Below are 20,245 nucleotides of genomic sequence, written 5' to 3' on the forward strand. Positions count from 1 at the left end.
AAAGGATCTTACCAGTTGTACAGCATCATGGGTACTATTGGAGTTAATAAAGAAGATAAGAAGAATGTAATTGGCAACTTGACAACTTCCCAAAGTGGCAGCAGATAGCCGTTGAGGCTTCTTATACGAACTTTTTTATATTATTCTTTTAGAAAATTTTCAAAATTACACCTAAAGCGATAGAAAAATTGTTAAAAATATACCTAAACTATTTTTATGGTTAGTTAAAGAAACCAAGGTTTATTTCCATCAAAGTTGTCATTAGATGTATGCTATAGTAAACACAACTTAAGTGTTTTTTCATATTATCACTAGAACCTCAAAGTGTGTTTTTGAAAATTTGTTCCAAAAAATTTTGTTTTTCTGAAGGTAAATCAGTAATTTTATCCTATTAACACAACTTCGGTTAATCTCAAATTAAATTGATGAAAGTCTGTTTTTACTTAACGCTAACAGAGCATAACTTTAGGGAATAAGGTGTAGCTTCCTGATCATTTATCTCCCAAAGTCATCCTAAACCCTTTTAGAAAACATAAATTACATGCATTTTTTGCTTAACTAAACCCTAGATGTGATGTCTATGCTTTATTTAGTAGAAAACATGTATTAGTTTAGTTTAAACATTTTTCATGTTTAGATGTTTTTTTAACTAAAAAAAAAATCAGCAATTCATATTGCACAAAAACTTTATCAACTAAAAATAAAAAATTATTGTTAAATTGATTCAATACAAAGCATGGTTTTTAATGAATAAACAATTATAACACATCTACAGGTTTGGATTAAGCAAAAAATACATACAAATATGTTTTTTAAACGAGTCTGGGGGATAAATGGTCTAGAAGCTGCACATTTCTCTAACTTTAGGCGTTTATTAACAATATCAAAAATTTAGGTGTGTCTTTTATTATTGCCAAAAGTAAAGACGTGCTTTTAAAAATTTCCCTATTCTTTTTCATTTGCTAAGATGTGAACAAAAGAAGTGAGAAAAGAGGGCAGTTAACTAGATGGAATCAGCCACATTTCCAGAAAAGTGGGATAAATTGGGAATTTGCATCACGCAGTATATTGCAATATCCCAGTTTATTTTGGGAAAGTTGGGCTAAATTGAGTAAAAGTGTGAGGCTTATTTTTTCAACTTTTTCCACAATTCCACCAATTCTTTTGCTTGGTACTTTTTTTTATTGGGATACAGTTTAGCTACTTGTCTAGAAAGGTGGGATAACACCTTCAACAAGGGTTAAATATTACTCAAATTTCTTAAAACAACTTGGTTGATAACGTGCTTCTGTATTCACTAATATGCTGTTATAAAAAGTCGAAACAGAAAAATTATTACAACAGGAGGAAGAAAACTGAAACATATCTGCTGCAATGCATGACATACTAGGGGAGCAAGCCAAGCCCCCCTTGGAGAATTCCAGCTCCTTTGGGAATTCTGGTTCCTGCTGTACACCCCCCAGGAGAGCTAAAAAGAATAGCCTTACTCTTTCCAAGGCAACAGAATAAATGATTAAAAGAATGATGCTTGAAGAAATCTTGTGCCTATATCAACTAAGAGAGCTCTTGGTGCATGTAGACTGAATGATCCACAGGTGAGGCTGAGAGAAGAAGACTACTCTGTACGTGGTGGTAACAAGAAGGCGAAACCTGAGTTCTCACGAAGCAACTGTGGAGGCTCAATATCTGAAATATCTATCTGTGCCATCGACTTCGAAATGTCATCCACTGAGAAGGGAATGCTGCAACCATAAACAAGAAATTGCAATTTCTGGGAGTCAGGAACTATGGCCCATGACATAGCATAAACAATTTGGTTAAGACTTCAAGATGCCTTGAGACACCTAGGAATGTGACTATGAGGGATCTGCCAGAAAGAATGGCATGGGTGGATTCTAGTTTCTTATAGACCCAGTTTGCTTCATCCAGTTTTTAATGCAGTCAATGACAAAGTAGAATCATGTGCCTGGGATACAGGGCTTGCAGGCCCTTATTAGCACCCATACTTGTTCAGGCTTATTAACTAGTGAAGAGTACCTAGATATTCTAGGAAAATGATTGTAACTGTTCACAGTTATATCACTGACCTGGAATCATCATCCAACAAGAAAGAATTGCTCACAGCATTGTTTGAATCCTCAGTCATCAGGACCCTCATGTTAGAAATAACCTGCGATAAGGAAGTCACCAAAGCAGAAAATCATCCACACATAAGTAGGACCATGATCACCACAAACATTACAACATTGTGGATCCTAACCTAGTTTTGAGTAATGGCATTCAATATAACTTACATCCGAGGACAAACTGTGTGTGCCATACTTGTCATCCCAGTACATAGTACTGATCCTGTATAGCTGTTGTATACTGAGCACCTGAAAGCAATGGGAAACAAACACAGACAAAGGTAACAGTTAATGAAGTTTCTTAGAATCACTTGCACGTGCACTTTAGAGAGGAACCACTCACAGGACAAAGATCATGACTTATTTCATCAAGTGTTTTCTTCGGCTTCTGATGTATAACCTGAATGAGGTAAACCATGTCACGAATAAGTCCCTGGGCTTGTCAGAGCACAACATGATTAACATTTCCCCTACAATTGATTATTTTGCTTTACTAACATCCACAGTCAGAAAGACGGGAATATCCCAAGAGAATATGATAGTATAAGTGGATGCTCCACCATGTTTATCCCAGCTTAAAATGCCACAGATCAATTTGATCTCTTTACAATGTAATGGGATTAAACTTAGATCATTCCTCCCCCTCTAATATGCATGCACATGCATCTGCACGCACACACACACACACACACACACACAGGACAAATAATTACCAGAAAACCAATTGCCTGTCTGATATGCTTCAACTCATCCCATGCTGAACCTGCATACTGCAATGAAAATCAATTCAGGCAATTGAAAAATCAAGAACTGTGGAATATGATATTAAACAGAGGTGGAAATACTTCATCAGTAGCTGTGTAGCACCAATGCTCCAGTTCAGCCAATCCTGCTTTAACATATTCTCCATTACTAAATGAGCAACACTCACGCCTTAACAGAAGGCTGCATGAAAAACGAAAGTTAGTGGAGGAAACAACTTTGTGTAGAAACTAGGATTGATCCCTTAACCTTTCAAGCTGGACAAAGTGATCGGATTCTTGCCTGTTGAACAGCTGTACATTGATAAAGGAGAATATCTGTGTAAAAACCTTCCTCACTAAAAATGGAGGTACCTGAGTTAAACAGACAGAAGGATCCATAACATCAAATAGATATTACCAGTCAGTGTTTCCAGTTTTCTACTCATAATTTCAATTAGTTGACTTGACAGCATGCTAGTTTCAGCTTCATAGACATCAGGAATAATGTTAGACGAAATCTTGGCAAAGAAAAGAAAAAATGGTGTCTTTGCTTACATGATTGGCTTTCAATGTGTTCAAACAATTGCCAAGGGCTTTCACTATCCCTTGCCAATGAGCAATTAAAGCTTGTTGAGCAGCAGAATTTGCAAGAGAACGAGAAGATCCCTTCACTAGACTTGCACGAGATGTCCTGGGTGCCTGAATGGGCAATTTTATACATAAACTCACAATTAAGGAACACAAGCAAGAGATCATGTAAACCAAAATATTAGCTTACCTGAATACACAAACCAAGCAAAGGGGATATTTCTTTCTTCAGATTATCACGTATCATGCCATATATCTTTTCTACATATGCTGTAAGTTGCTGCTTGAATAATAAAGCAGGGTATTTGGCTTCAACTTGCCGCAAGGAATCTCCTCCACTGATCACAGTCCCATTTATAAATGAAAGATTAGTTCCCTGTGGTAACCCCCGGAAACTCTGAATAAAGCCATCAAAACAAGAAAATTAATAAATCCCTGACCTTTAAGAAGAGTACAGAAGCAAACTGCAGTATGGGTATGTAGAATTAATAAGGCGAAAAACTTGTGTCTTACTTGAGTCATCCTACCAAACAAAGTAGCTGATGATGATCGACGTCGTTGTGGAGCCATGCCAGCTGCCCCGCTTGCTTTTAGTGTACGTTGAAGTAGTAACAACAAAGTGGATGCATTGGACAGCCAATAGGATAACACATCATTGTTGTCCTGGGGCTTCAATAATTGGTACCAAATTTAGGAACAAATGCACAAATCATCAAGATCTTTGACAGAATATACAGGACATACCTCAATTGCTTGACCAATTTTCGTAATAATACGGTCAAACACACTGGTTCTCTCAACTTCAAATGACCTCCACTGCAGAAGGGATTTGTATATAATGCAAGCACCAACTGGCCTGCTTCCAGTGAAGCCCAAGTCTTCGGAGATACACTTAATTAACAATTCCTGATTCTCCTGAAGATGGTATGTGCAGTAAATTAATTTCTTTGGAACAACTGATGACCAAATTCAGCCAGTAGAAACATACATGTGAAACAACTCGAATAATGGAAAATAAAAATATTACCTGCTGTCTCTCATTAAGTGATTTCTGTGGCTTGTCCTCTACTTCAGAAGCATCCAGTTGGCCTGATGCAGCACTATGTGAATCCTGAGATCATTGATGCCATGAAACTAAGACACATTATGAAGAATGACTCAGAAAAGAAAGAGTTAGAGGCAAGAGAACACAAGTTATCTCCTTGGAGAAGAGAGATCAACTTACGATAGATGCCTTTGGATCACCACTCAAAATGTGACCATTCTCAGGACTCCTCTGCAAGTGTAAATAAGGGCTTTTCAGTACAGCAAGTTGGCTGAAATTTTAGAAACAAAATCCAGTGTTTTCCTTACCTGAATAATTGATCTAGATCGCCCTGAGAGAAGCTTATTTGGTGCAATAGACAAAGCCTGCTGACGGAAGACCTGATTTTCCGACTCCAAGTTGGATATTTTTTCCTCAAGCCTGATTTACAAAATCATAGCAAATCATCAGAGAAGAGAGCAACTCTCAAAGCAAAACATAATAAAGAACATGAATGCACTTTCATGTTAAACATTATAGTTGTAAAGTAGAATAGTGGAGATTTATATGTGGACAAAGTTTCAGGGGATAAAATCATGGCAAGTCCATATTAGTGCTCCCTTTAGAATATGTCAGGAAGGGTTGTTTAACTGAATAACATTATCCATTAAAATCTCTGGTTTCCAAAATAGAGAAAGTTATTTCCTTCAATACCACAAAAATTATTTTTGGTGATTTGAGAGAGAGAGAGAGAGAGTCTCCTAACCGATGTATCACAAGCACATCATTTTACTTTACAAATATATTGACACTGGAAAACTTGCTCATGTTTGTTCATTCAATTTATACTAAATATTTCAGATAGAGACGCATTTGAAGAATGATGAGTTAATTTGCAACAAATCCACACTTGTTCATACGTTTCACTGCAACTTTAACTGTGAAGCAGGATTTAGCACTAAAGAAATTGGCTGAAACAAAAAGAATTGGTTTGCTTTTTTCTTATAACTGGTGCCAAAATAAAATCAATAAGAGGAAATGAAGCGGGAAGAAGAGAAAAAAAAACACTACTAACAGAACATTAACGTAGAAAACAAAAGAATTCAATTTAGTCTTGGAGGAAAGAAATAGAATAAGCAATGTTGTAAGTATTGTACCGCATCGTACGATATGGTACGATACGTGTCGTAACTATGGCCTAAATCGATACGATACACACTCGTATTGTGATATGAGTGTGTATTATATATGTATTGATTGTATCATACAATACAGGGTGTATTGTGCAATACGTGTCTGGTGCACATTAAAAGGGTTGAAACACGACTTTTTTAATTTTGAGTTTTAAAGACCTCCCTAGGGCCGATTCTCTCATTTGTGTAAAGGCCTTTAGAGGAGAACCCACGCAGCCTAAAAAGCATGAGAGCGATTTGGAAACCGATTCATGCGCAAGGGAGAAGGCTTTTACAAATTTCTCACGTAAGAATGCATTTTCATCTTTTTTTCACTCAAGGGAGTGGAATCAGGTAACAAATCCGTATTCTTACTTCTCATTAAATTTTTTTGGAAAAAGATGGCATCAAATGATCCGGCATGGTAATGGGGCACTCAAGTAGTGAGTGAAAAACGATTGAAAATCAAGTGCAACTATTGTTATCATATTGTTTCGGGTGGTATCTCTCGGTTAAAGCATCATTTAGCCAAGACACATCACAATGTTGCCTCCTACATGTCAAGGGATTTGCCGGATGCCGTGAAATGGCAGTGCCAACAATTACTCACTGCTCTAAGAGAAAAAAGACAAGAAAAGAAATGAGTGAGGCAAAAATGGGGTATGTGCAACCCTGGGAGGATGTTGAAGACGGGGGAGAAGAAAAAGATAATGATGATGATGATGATTGAGGTTATATTTTCAAATTACTTGGTTACTTAAGTGTTCATAAACTTGGTTATTTTGTTTTTGTTTATGTAATATGAAAGTATGAGTCGTGTGGCATATTCTTCATTGCAAGATATTTAATATTTTGCATTATTCTTGTGATATATACATGCAATATTATCTATATTAGTTAAAAATTGATGATGTCTTATGCAGCTCATAGAGACATAAATGCTTCATATGTGATTTTATAGTTGTATTTTGTGCAAATCATTATTGTTTCATGTGTTATGATTTTTTTTAGAATTTTGCTAATTTTTTCTGATTTTTCTTGATTTTTCTTGATTTTTCTTGATTTTTTAGAATTTTTGAAATTTTTTTATTAAAAAATTATGAGTTTTTACGATACATATCTAACTCTTTGGGTCCGACCGATACGAGTAACGATATGCTACTTACAACCTTGAAAATAAGAGATATTGAAAAAGGAAGATATGATTAAGGATCTGAGAGCGAAGGGAAAGAATTGCCCTAGCAATTTCTAGCTGCTCTTATACCATGCCATGTGAGTAAGCAAAAGAGGTTATCCTAAATACAGCACATTTCTAGTCAAGATTCATTATAGTAAGCAAGAGTTTAAGGCTAAAAAGTGAGTACAGAACACATGTGCAAGTCCTTTTACCAAAATACATTTGGAATATAAATGGCCTATAAAACCTAAATTTAAATTGTGCTGCCACTCATATTTATACAACAAAATACTCAGTTACATTATGGAACATGAGAGATGAAACCACAAACTGAATCATGATGGTTCATTGCCTTACTCAATATGCATATTAGATATTGTCATCATACGATCTTTTTTCACTCTACCATAGAGAAACCATCAAACATTCCCTGATGAAAGCTTGATCTGTTTTCAGAAAAAAAAATTAACTTCTTTTATATTTTGGATGCTTTCTAGTGTTGGTTTGCATGAAGAACTTAGATATTGAAGGAAAACTAAAAAACCAACAGGCTCAGAATATGCATAGAAACCCGTGATGCCATAGTGGGTTTAGACTCGAGAGTTTCTCCATTATATTAAGTTTGCCACTATGCAAGCAAGCTAGATGCAAAGACAAAGGGATAAAGTCAATAAAAGAATGGAGATTGAGTAAAAGTTGCCAGAGAAATGAATTTAGAAGGCAAGTATAGAAAGAAGCTTTAAATGCTATTAGCTTGACTAACTTCTCAAGAAATTACAAAAACCTGTGCAAGGATTCCTGAAGCTGGTGAACTTTTACTTCACTTTCTTCTAATTTCTTTTGTCTTTTTTCACTAATTTCTTGTGCTTCAGCATATCTCCTCTCAGCATCATCAGCCCTTTCTTTCTCAGATTGCAGTGATGCCTGTCAAAGTCATAATAATACTTGTGTACATTAGGATCTTTTCAAATACAAGTAATCTTTCAATGAACATGTTCAGCAAGCAGTGACGTTTCAAATTATATGGCCATCGTTTATGCAAAAATACACCATTTACATGCAAACATATATCTGTTTCCCAATGGCTAATTTGGGCCCATTCATAAACAAAATATGAGCATGACCTGACTTAAAACAGAAAAGTAGAGGCAGCCTCAAATTTTCAAACCTATAAAACACAAAATATATAAAGACACCCTACCAATGCATGGATGTAAATGCATGACACAAAAAAGAAAAGGTGAAAGATCTATCCTATGCATTGCAAAAGGTTGCATGCACTAAAACTTATTTCTTAGAATACATAAGCTAGGTGCTTAGATTGTGAGAAAAACTCTGCACCTAGGGATGTAATGGTTCAACTCAGTTCAGACATAGGCATTACCGAGTCCAACCTAATTGAATTTGGAGTCGGATGGAATAAGATAAAATGGAATCAGGATCTGCTAGCTTAAAACCTGATATTTACACTTAATCTGGTTCAAGTTTTAGTCGGATTCAGATCTTACTCAAATTAGGATTCAGGGATTCGGTTTCGACTAGCTTAAAACCCAATATTTACACTTAATGGAGTTCGGGTTTTAGTCAGATTCGGATTCGGGTTCAAAGGCAAAACTCAATACAGAACGGAATCTGATTATTAATCAGATCCAAATTTGGCTACCGAATCCGTCTAATTGGATTCTGATTCGGGTCATCCCTATCTGCACCTTTGGCATTCATCAGATGTAAAAATCTGCATCTTATCGTGCAGATCCAAATAATCAGATAGACAACTGAAAATACACGAAAAGTCTTCTGAGACAATATGAATGACACAACATCTTAACTAGTTGAAATGTAAATTTGTTCTGCTATTCAGATTTCCATGAATCAGGCATACAGGCTGCATTCTCGTCATCCAGGAAAAAGATAATATTGATAAATCAAACAGCAATATACTAAGAAATAATGATCCAACTTGGAGTCAAGCATGTACCTTCAGGTCATCCACTTCAGCTGTCAGGGATTCAATCTTTTTAGTGTCCTCAACAAGAACTTGTGTTTCTTTAATTACTGGAGGTGCCTCTTCAATGGCCTTGCGTGCAACTTCCTGTTCTTTCACAAGCATAGCATTGGCCTCATCTATTTTATTTTGCATAGCCTGCAAAGAGGCCTGAAGTTTTGCTATATCCTGTGCCTTTGACTCCTCCAAGTCAGCCTGAAAGCAAGAATTTTCTAATCCATGAAATGAACATTATGTACATTTCAGCTAATAAAATTCTATACAATCAACCTCCAAAAAAAACTGAGGGAAAAACAGAAAAGGAAACATGATGGACCAGTGATACAACATTGGAATTTCTATGATACAGAGATTCAATCGTCTTACCCTCAAGCGTTTTTCCAATTGCAAACGCCATGTAAGCTCTTCCACTTGTTTTTCAAGCTTGTCCTTGGCTTCTCTAAGTGCACCAGTTTCTCTCGAGGCCTGGATAAAACTCAGAAACATGGCATATGAAATTACTATAAGGAATACCAAACATTCCTAGCTAGTGAAATAGACATTCCTATCCTACTTTGATATGATCATAATTATATTAAAATAGATGGAATATAACTGGCACTGACCATTCTGAGCTTTCGGAGTTCTCTTCTTGCAACTCTTCCTCTCCAGCCACACTGGGAAACGATCGCTGCCCTCTTTAGCCTTCTATAATATGAGTAATCCCTATGACAACGCCATTGTGCCTGGAACCATATCGTGTAAGTAAAGCAATTTCCAGTGTATAAAGGCCATTATTGATGGCGGTATTGGCCTGAATCACTCGATACATATCGTATCGGCAGGAAAACGATATAAAACTGACTTGAACTGGCTAATTTTCAAAAAAACTGAAAATGGTCAAAAAAAAGTTTTCTAATATTTTTTTGATGTGCATTTCTGTGGTTGAAAGTTGGGTGATTCAAAACGATTCAGCCCTGAATCAGAATTGCCTGATTCCCTGAATCGTTTTGAAAATCGATTCAAGGCCCAAGACGATTCTTACATTGGTGGAAACAATGATCAGGTTAGAACCTGTATAATTCTTGTAGCTTTGGTTCTCTTCCTGAGTCGATATTCATCACGAGCAGCCATTGCCCTCAAACCAGTTTGCAGAACAACTGCAGAAAATTTCTGTCGCATGTAAGCTGACCTAGCTAAGTGCCTCCTTATGTTCTTCTGAATTTTCATAGCAGCAGCTTCCTTGCGCATGTGTTCATACAACTTGCAAGCCAATTTTCCTGTAGTACATCAGTACGTAAAAATAAAATTCAATACATGTAGAAATAATGAACATGCACTGACAACCAACAAATGCTATGTGAAGATTTAGTACAGTAACCACAGAGAATCCAAAAATATATTAACTCACTGGATGTAGAAATGGTGAAAACAAGTATAATGCATGTTTCATGCAGTCAACAGATTCCCAGACTAACCTCTCCAAATGGACTGAATAATGATGGTAGCTTTCCGTAGTGCAATAAACTGCTTCCGAGCAATATGTGTCCGTATTTGGTGTTGAATAGTTTTCGCTGCATTATTAAGGACCTCAGCCCTACGTGCATCTAACTCAGCCATTTGGCCAGCCCTTAAGAATACCTTTGTTTTACCTATCTACAAAAGGCATTAACAGAAGCCAAATTGTAAATGAAAAGATCTTCAGAGTGACCATTTTAAACAAATGACTCACAACACAATGCAGTAATGGATCTTCAAAAAAAACTGCTTATAGAAAAGCATGTAAAGGTAAGCCAAAATAGAAGTTGTGGATTTGCAACAAGGTTGTAAAAAGCATATCCTAACCCGTATAGGCCAAACCCAAAATAAGTTAAATATCATATCATAAAAATTTCATAACACAATAAACAATGATGAATTGCACAGGATAAAACCATAATATCACATATCAAACAATTATGAGTTGCATAAGACATCGAACATAATATGCATATTAAACAACTAAACAAAGCTAATCACAAGATTCATAATAGTGTGTTTACATAAAAAATAACAAAATCACAAAGTGTTTTTCAATATTTAAAATTTTACATAAATTAGTTTTTTAAAATTCAAATAAAAACAAACTAGATAATGTCAATCATGATTATCATCATCATTTTATTCTTTTTCTTGCGAGAAATCACACTCATTCTTATATCACTCTCAAGGTCTTTAGGAATGAGTATGAATTGGCCCTAAGGGATTTATATTTTTTTTTATTTATGACCCAGAAAAACTGCAACCGGCATGAAGCCCTGGTTGTGCTGGCTCAGCCTGCCATACCTAGGTCATTGTGCCGACGGCATAAAACTCTGAGGCTAGGACCGCCTGCCCTCAGGGTCTATGTTGGGCGTCTGCTTGCGCAGAGAAGAGACACCCATGTCAAACCTTGACCATCCGTCTAGTCGCCATGGCCCCACCCCATTATGCCAAACCCCCTTGGGGATAAGGGGCCTTATATGTTTCAAAAAAAAAAAATCAGAATCAGTGCAACTTAAATTACACTGACTGCATATCATAAGATATGCCCCGTATCAGGGCATTTAGTAAGATACAGGGGTGTATCATAAGATGCACACCATATATCGTATCAGAAAACCCAAAAAACATGATATTTACAACACTGATTTGAGAATAAGCTAATTTAACACCAAGAACTAAATACAAAAATGACACTACTGAACTATGTTGCAGCAGTCAACTGGTCAGATCCAATTAAGATACCCAGTCTTCATGGATAAATCTGACCCCTATCATTCACTCTGGATATCAATTTAATAAAGACAACCAATTAGAAACTGACTGACTTGGATACGCCTACACAAAATTGGGTTAGTGTTTCAACATGAATCATGTTGAACTCCTGATCCAAGCAAATTGGACAGAGAACAAACAATAGGTACAAATAAACATTCAATCCAAGACATGATCGTCATTTAAGAAACCATTAACCACCAAAAATTTTTTGTAATCTATCTTGATCGAACACATATATGCACCTTCATGCTTTTTTCAGATCCACATATGTCTGTCTGATCCAACTTCAGCTAGACTCAAATCCATACCCAACTATACATGGCTCCAAAGCCACACCAAATTGAACTCATTGACAGCCCAATACACATGATGTATATCAGTAACATTTCAAAAACACAGATTTTGTAAGTACAATTTAATACTTGAAACAAGATTTAGTTGTCAAATAAGGGGTAATTATCTTGTCCATTATTGACCTGATGGGTTTACCCTCAAAAATAGTGCTTTTGTTTTCTCCGGGACATGGGAGAAAAAAAAATAGGACATACCTTTGACATCTAATGCATAGATGGAACACAAACTATGCTACTTGGCTTTGTTATCTTTTGGCAAAATCCACTGGTGTTGCTACCATGAACATGCCAGGCATAAAGATTGATTATCATCATAGTCACCAGAATCTCTCATGCTACATGGGAACTGCAGTCCACAGCAAGCGGAATGGGAATTGGTAAGGAATTGCAATTCCTAGTGACGGGATGGAATCCTGGTTCCCATGACAAGAGAATTCCGGTTCCTAGTCATGAGAATCCTGATTCACATGACTGGGAATCCCAATTCTTTTAGGAACCCCAATTCTCATGAGATGAAATCCTGATTCCTTTACATGAAGAATCACAATTTCCAAGACTGAGAATCCCAATTCTCTCAGGAATCCTGATCCTTATGCTCACACATTTTTCTATATCGCTTCCTAAATGATTCCCATAACGCTCCCTACTTTCTTCTCCCACTTCGGCTTATCGCTTCCCGAATGCTCTAAAAAAATTGGATGACTGCTTCCTTCCGATTTCTGTACTCAATTCTGATTCCTGCTCTAGCAACTAGGATTATCATACAGTTTCAGATCATTTTCTAGCCATAAAGACATCACTATAATACACCCTCTAATGCAACTTCTTAATGTCTCAACAACTTCATAATATTTATCATTATGGTTGCTTTCGATCCCTCAAGAATTTAATGCTCAAAGTGGTAGTTTCCTAGGTACATATTGTCAGCAACATGTAATATAGATACTTGTTTCCTGCCCAGGTTTACATCTTCATGCATCAAGAACCCAGAAAATAAAAGAGGGAAAAGGAAGAAAATAAGAGAGGAGAATCAGAGGAGAAAGGAGAGGAAATGCAGAGAAAGAAGAGGGATTAGGGGTCATGACCTGGCCCCTTCCTTTTCTATTACTTTTAAGAATGGGTAAAAAGACAAAAGTACCCTCTATACAATGAACATATGCAGCTTATGTACATTAGCAGTCAAAACATGATGTTGAGTATATTAAGATTTGTTCAATATTGGTTGTCTTACATGCTTTGTATGAATTAATTCCTCGTTTATTATAAACTCCTTTGAGATCTTACATATACATATTGTTGCATTTTGCTTAGTGTAATCAATGGTATCCTATTTGAAATGTTTACCCAAGCTTTTGAGAGATTATTGCAAAATTATTTATGTCTTATTGATATTTTGTTCCTAGTATGTGCTTGCTTTTTTATTTTTAGTAATCAAAATAATACCATGTTCAGAATTTATGAAAAATATGTTGCTGTAATTATCTAAACAAGAAAAATTCTTAAAAGTTAATTTTGAAGTATATACATTGTGTTTTCCTTAATGGTTGGTGTACCTTGCTTGAATTATTACTAATGTTTCTAAAATCTTAAAATTATTGCTTAAGGTGCATATCTGATTCATTTTTAAAATTGTTTTAAGTTTATAGTATCTCTATGTTTTGTGGAGGAACTTAACCATCCTTGTTTCATATATATATATATATATATATATACATATGAATTAATCAGTGTTATTCTTATTCAAAATATATATTTGTTTTGAAACTAAATGCATGCATTTTATATCTATTTTTTAACTATCAGGTTAAATCATTTCCCGTTTAATAACTATTTGGTTAGGATATCATCCTTTGTGTAGTTGAAATATTTTTTTTTTCTCTCTGCATGTTCTTAAAGATGCTATGGGTTGAAAAAGAAATTATATTTTTGATGCATCATGAAGATGGAGATAGCCAATGTAGGCATTTGGTGAAGATTATCTTTGAAGACTTGGATCCTTCCCGTTTTTGTTTTTTCAAAATTTCGGTGTTTACACCGTAAGTTTGAGGGGGTGTTAAAATATATATATATCGTTGTAATAAGTAATGCCCATCCGGGGCATTTTAGTTTTTTAACCCTTTATATCTAGGTCTGTCCTATAGGGATATTTTTATAATTATTTTTATTTTTATATTTTTTTGTAATTGCATTGGTTTTGAGGGGATTTGTGGTATTTAACCATAGAGTCATTGGGATCTCCCAACGACTCTATGGGAGCTCTCAAGGCTTCTTGCCTTTGTTTCCCCTTGTGTATAAATAGGGACTACTTGACTCATTCTTCCTAATTTTTTTTTCTAAGCATTCTACTCAATAAAGATTATATTCTTTATATTCTTGTGTTATTGTTTTGACTCTTTGAGGTCTTGTATGTGCACTTTGTGCTTGTGTACTGCTTTAGTGCTTTTGTTTTGTTCTTTATTGGACTTGTAATAGTGCTTGTGTACAATGTCCATGTTCATGAAAACAATACAGATGTTCTCCCATAGTTATAGTTTCATGAATGTCATGAAAAAATGTGCAATTGTTTGCAAGCACAGACTTGAAAATAAACAGGTAAAAGAATACCTGAAACCCTTTTAACCCCTTCTTCTGCAGAAGCTTCTGACAAGCAATTTTTTCATCATAGCTGTATGAAACTGCAGACATTAGAACAGAGAATCTCTCTCTCTCTCTCTCTCTCTCTCTCTCTCTCTCTCTCTCTATATATATATATATATATATATATATATATATATATATATATATATATGGGTGTGTGTGTGTGTGTATACATAGAGAGAGAGAGACTGTTAAATGCAAACTGATATGGAATACTCACTTTCCTTCCAATACTTCTGGAGCAAGAAATCCAAACCGGTGAAAAAATTCATAGAATGTTCGACGAGTAGGATATCCAGCACAACTGATTCTAATTGCTTCTAGAACACCCTGCACAGCAACTCCAATGAGTATTGATGTACTAGTTCCCATAATGAAGGAAAACATGATCCCGTTACACTTAAATCATGAATAAGGTACAATTAGTTCCAAAAGTACTCACGCCACAACGTAATTGTTGGATGATATTAGAATTTTCAAAGATAGTAGGTTTCAGAAGATTGTTTGGCTTCACACAGCGGATGTAATGTGGTTCTGTTGAGTTTAGAGTCTCCATCAGGGACTGCAATTGCAACTGCACAAAGAATACAACAGCTATATGCTTTCAAATGTTCATAAATGAAAAGATGGACAGTTTTTCAAATCCTCCAAAATGTATCATATAAGGAGAAGTGGAACCTTGAATCTTGAACCAATAGATGAAAATTTTGAAGTTTTGCTTGATTCCTGAGGGACTGGAGGAAAAAGTGCTGCAACAAAAGGACATTTGGAAGCACTCAATAGGTCCTGATGCTCAGCTACCACATAATCTTTGTTTTTGTCAAGAAACTGGTCCGCTTGATATGTAACCTGAAAAAACATTAAAAGAGTTGCATCCCTTGACATGCGGCCACATCTTTGATTACGAGGGTCTAAAGACAACAAAATCTCACCTCACCAGCATAGTGAGAAATTGTAAAATCAGTTTGTGATAGCTTGGGTTTGGCAAAGCGTTTACTGTTTTTAAAAGTCTGATAGAGCTTCTGAGCAAATGTCTCATGTGTAGACTTTGGAAACATGCTGAAACATGAAAAGCAAAGTGTAAGAAGGGAATAATGAAAATTTTATTGTATGACCAACCATAAAATCAAGGCTAACTTGGGACCACCTAACAGGCTAAAGTTTTCTACCAAAAGAATCGTACAGGAAAAGTTTAATACTAATTCTGTTATAAATGACAGAAAATGAGGTGGAACTGTGGAGAAAGAGTAAAAATACCATGCTTCATCCAGAAGGGCTATAACGCCTCCAGGTTTCTGCAAAAGATAAATTGAAGTCAAAAGTATATCTAGGGAAGAGGGTAATACCTAGTTTAAGAGCTATATATACAAACTTGATCCTATAAATTGCGGGACAAACCAAGTCGACAGAGTTATTCATTCATCAACCAGCTTTGCAACAAGAGGTCAAAAACAGGATCAAGAAATTGACGAAGCACCCTCATTAGTTTTACAAAAGAAACATAACAGCGGAGTCGCGGACATCATAAGATTATACATAAGGTCCAAGGTTCAGTTTGTTTGTGTTCATATACTAGGCCTATTTAGACCTACTCCATATCCAACTTCCAGTTCAAAACAATAATATAGAAAAGGTAAATAAAATTGATTGGGCAATTGTTGTAAATCCATCATCCAGTAGAATGGCATAAATTTGGCCTCCTTTATTTTCTTTTGAATTGTTCAGGTAAGCAGTCTCTTCTGATGTGTTGTTTCTTTTTCTTCTAAAGCATGTTTACAATATTAAGTGGAATTTCAGCATTTTAATCTACATCAGCTATTTGAGATACGAATGACGAGATAATTAAAATGAAGTGTAAAGAGCAAATTATAAGAAATCTAGAATGGCAAAGGTTATGCCCTTGGTGCGTTTGTTCTGTCTATGATCCATCATCTGAGCGTCTTAAGACTATTAAACTTTGAAATAATTAAAACCTTTAAGATACATTTATTCCAAAAGCTTTTAACAGCCTAATATATGAACATATATCACAGGAAAAACATTAACAGAAATGAAAGGTAAACATAATTGCAAACTACATCCTTCTGCAGTAAATCCCACATTAAAACAGTCAATAGTTTTATATGAAAGGAAAATTGCAAAAAAAAAAAAACCTTCTCAATTAGGTCAAGGACATCTTGATTATCAACAAACTCTATGTAACTCCAATTAATTTCTTCCTTTTTGTATTCCTCCTGCTCCATCTTGAATACATGCTGAATAGTTCATAGTCAAGTCAGTTCAAGTGTAAAGTCAATTTAATAGCATACAAAGCAAAACCCCATTCACCTGGTTGAAATGTTGCTGCAGCTTCTCATTTGTAAAATTAATACAGAACTGCTCAAAACTGTGGAACATGGAATAACAAGGTTTCAATATATTCACAAAAAGCAAGTTTCAACACATAAAATAGCATATCGGATGACTTAAGTTACCTGTTGAATTTAAAGCTTTCAAAACCATAGATATCAAGGACTCCGATCAGGTGCTTGGAATTTGGATCTTGCCCGATTGAAAAATTTATCTTGCCCACCAGCCTGAAGTTTCATCCATTACACAATTATCCTAATGCCTAAATTACTATAACTTGCATGATTGCAAGTGATTTTTATCATCTTAAAAAATAAGAGCGGATAACAATCAGTTCAAGAGTTTTCAAGTCATGGTAGAACATACCAGTCAAACAAGCGAGAATATATTGTCTTGGCTAAACCATCTCTGCTAATAGCTGCTCCAAGAGGGTCAAGAGGCCTCGTGATAACTTCTTCTGGAGTTACCATCACACGTTTACACAATGCATTTTCCAGGGCCTGAGGATCACACCTGAAAGTGAAATAAACAAAAATGAAGCAAATGGTTGTGTTATAGACAGACAACACAAGCCAAGAGGCAATCAAAACAAACGAGGTTTGATAAATAAGAGGCATACATCAGTAGTTCAGCTGTCATATTGAGATGAAACCTAGCATTGTCATCTTTCAGAACTGAAGAATCAATTTCCTTTCCTTTAGCAAAAACAATATTACCAAGATGGAGGATGGCTGCAATTACTCTGAAAATTGCATCCTGGAGAAAACTTGCATCAGAAGATTTTCATAAAGCTGATTTTCTAAGTTTATCTCCATGAAAACTTTCACATAAAACAACAGTTTGTTCTTCATTGGAAGCACCAATACCTGGTCTTTCTCACTGATCCCAACAATATCCATAGCTCTCCTTGTGGCGAGGTAATCATGTGCATCACTTACACCAGCGAGTTCGTAGCAGTTAGATTGGTTAAGATAATGAAAAGATTTAGGATTCCCCAACTTATACTTCTCAACGACCTGCAATGTTTACAAAAGTATTTTTATATCGATTACCAAAGGTATTGATCACTTGTAATCATAGAGTGCAATCTTACATTAGTATATCTGAAATTCTAGAGATACCATCACTTACGATTCATAGAGTGCAAACTTACATTAGTATATCTGAAATTTAAAGGGAAAAAGTTCATGTGTGAAATTAAATTTTTGCACTTGGATTTTTCATTGTAAATATTCATTTATGGAAATTTAAGAAAATCAACTTTCCAAAAAATATTAAGAAAACTTTACGTTAATGTAACATGATGGTGAAAAACACCAAGAACTTATAAAAATTTTGATTTGAGCACAGCTCACATGTTTGCATGCACCTGTCACACACACACATCCCACAAAAGCTGGATAGATTCACAATATCTCGATTTAAAGATGATGCAGAAAACCTTTTCTGTCATGAAAACCTATAATCCCAGCACCTTATGAGGAAACAATGCATGTTTTATAACTGATCATTACCATGGATGATATAATTCTAACCTCTGAGGGTGCAGCACAAAGTCTGTAAAAGCAATGATAGTTCCGTTCAGGGTCTGAAATTTGGCAAACACGAGACCTTTCAAGAAGGTATGTTCTGATAGCAGCTCCAGAAATTCTTCCACTCTTGTCAAATTGTATTTCAACAAATTTACCAAATCGACTGCATCAAAAAATAAAATGTTGTATGCTGATAAATACACTGGATTCCCCATGAACGACTATTGTGTAACTAAACATGAACTTTGAGACCAAGATTTGCTTCACTGATATGTTAAACCATTGGTTTGAAGTCCTTATGGACCATTCATTTGTTCATATTGATTGTCCAAATCAATGTCATTGCCATGTTCAGTCAACAATACATTTCAAGTGCATGGTCCAAAAGGACTTCTAATCACTATGTGGCAAGGACCTCTTAATCCATAGGAAGCTGCAAGTCAGCGTTCAATAAACAGACTACAAACTAAAGGCCAGACAGCACATCACCTTGAATTGTTATTTCTCACAGTTTTGGCATTGCCAAATGCTTCAAGCACTGGATTTGACTGCAACCATATTAGTTAGAATGAAATCACAGATAAGCTCAAGAAATACCTGCTTTAAGCTTCAATTAATTTTTTATGGAAAGAACAGTGAAGGAAAGAATCCATTTTCTTTTTCTAATTGTTATTAAAAAAAGCATACACTGCCGGCACGATGACCGTTGGTATGGCAGGCTGAGCTAGTGTGGCCAGATCTTCGTGCCGGGTGCGGTTTCTTCAGGTTATAAATCCAAAAAGTATATATATCAACAGATTCATTTCTTCTCATCATACCTCTAGAACTTGTTGTTCTACTGTGCTTCCTTCTGTGGCAGCTCGTCCGCCCAAAAAAGCAAGATAACGCATGAGCATTTTTGTGGTTTCAGTTTTACCAGCACCACTTTCTCCACTAACCAAAATAGAATTGCTTTTCCCTTCATTCATCATTGCCCTAAACTTAAAATACATCTATCAGCAGAGATATTGAATCTAACATGAAAAGAAACAAAAAACAAACAGCAATGCATCAATGAAAGAAACTGAGATCACCTGTATGCAGAATCTGCAACAGCAAAAACATGAGGACTCAAGTCTCCAAGAGGTGCCCCTCTATACTGTTCCATCATGTGGGTGTCATACAAATGAGGCAGCCTTTGAAATGGATTAATTGCAATCAGAATACTTCCAGTATAAGTCTGCCATGGAAGCATAATGTCAGAAACTCTTTAGGTGATTCAGTCAAGCACGTAATTAACTGAACTTTGAGTTATGACTTGTATGTGCTGATGTCAATTTAAAAAAAAACATAACCAATATATAAATCTAAACTGGTGATAGCTCACATAGATTTCATTAAGTTCATATCTAGCAGATAAATTTTGCAAAACTCCAGGCTCGTGCAAATAAGAGAGCTTTGTCATGTCATCAACTCCACCAGGTGGAGCTTCCATGTCCTTTGGGAATGCCTTCGACAAATGTGTAACCACCTGTATGATTTAGACATGAAATCAACATGTAATAAAAATGTCGAATAGATATCATAGTGTAATCTAATTACTCTAACTTGAAAGTCAAGGCAACTTAAACGCATTACTAGTCACAACGTTGGCCAACATTACATAGTTTGAATATGAGAATGAGAGTCAGAATTGACAAAGCCAATGCATGAAAAATAAAAGGATCCCATGAATGTAATTAGCAACCATTGTGTACACTGTGCAGGGTTTTTTGGTCATTT

General features: G+C 35.6%; 1 protein-coding gene across 1 annotated transcript; it reads right to left on the reverse strand.

Moving 5' to 3' along the window:
* Positions 1 to 1,325: 1,325 nt before the first annotated feature.
* Positions 1,326 to 19,649, reverse strand: LOC149812407 (myosin-9-like). Its single transcript, XM_089992627.1, has 35 exons — positions 19,558 to 19,649; positions 19,303 to 19,459; positions 18,974 to 19,032; positions 18,488 to 18,647; positions 17,819 to 17,968; positions 17,572 to 17,708; positions 17,319 to 17,465; positions 17,078 to 17,179; positions 16,932 to 16,989; positions 16,757 to 16,858; positions 15,861 to 15,898; positions 15,536 to 15,662; positions 15,282 to 15,452; positions 15,046 to 15,177; positions 14,824 to 14,933; positions 14,571 to 14,631; positions 10,293 to 10,470; positions 9,889 to 10,094; positions 9,441 to 9,560; positions 9,202 to 9,300; positions 8,809 to 9,030; positions 7,615 to 7,754; positions 4,790 to 4,922; positions 4,485 to 4,568; positions 4,202 to 4,372; positions 3,971 to 4,126; positions 3,648 to 3,854; positions 3,425 to 3,568; positions 3,171 to 3,241; positions 2,972 to 3,071; positions 2,840 to 2,896; positions 2,470 to 2,526; positions 2,295 to 2,375; positions 2,088 to 2,170; positions 1,326 to 1,742 (listed from the first exon to the last, which is right to left on the reverse strand). The coding sequence occupies exons 1-35, from the start codon at positions 19,632 to 19,634 to the stop codon at positions 1,616 to 1,618; spliced, it is 4,224 nt and encodes a 1,407-aa protein (XP_089848753.1). The 5' UTR covers positions 19,635 to 19,649; the 3' UTR covers positions 1,326 to 1,615.
* Between the last annotated feature and the right edge of the window lie 596 nt (positions 19,650 to 20,245).

This window comes from Nuphar pumila, chromosome 17 (assembly GCF_984573655.1).
Source record: "Nuphar pumila chromosome 17, dmNupPumi1.hap1.1, whole genome shotgun sequence".
Classification (NCBI taxonomy): Eukaryota; Viridiplantae; Streptophyta; class Magnoliopsida; order Nymphaeales; family Nymphaeaceae; genus Nuphar; species Nuphar pumila.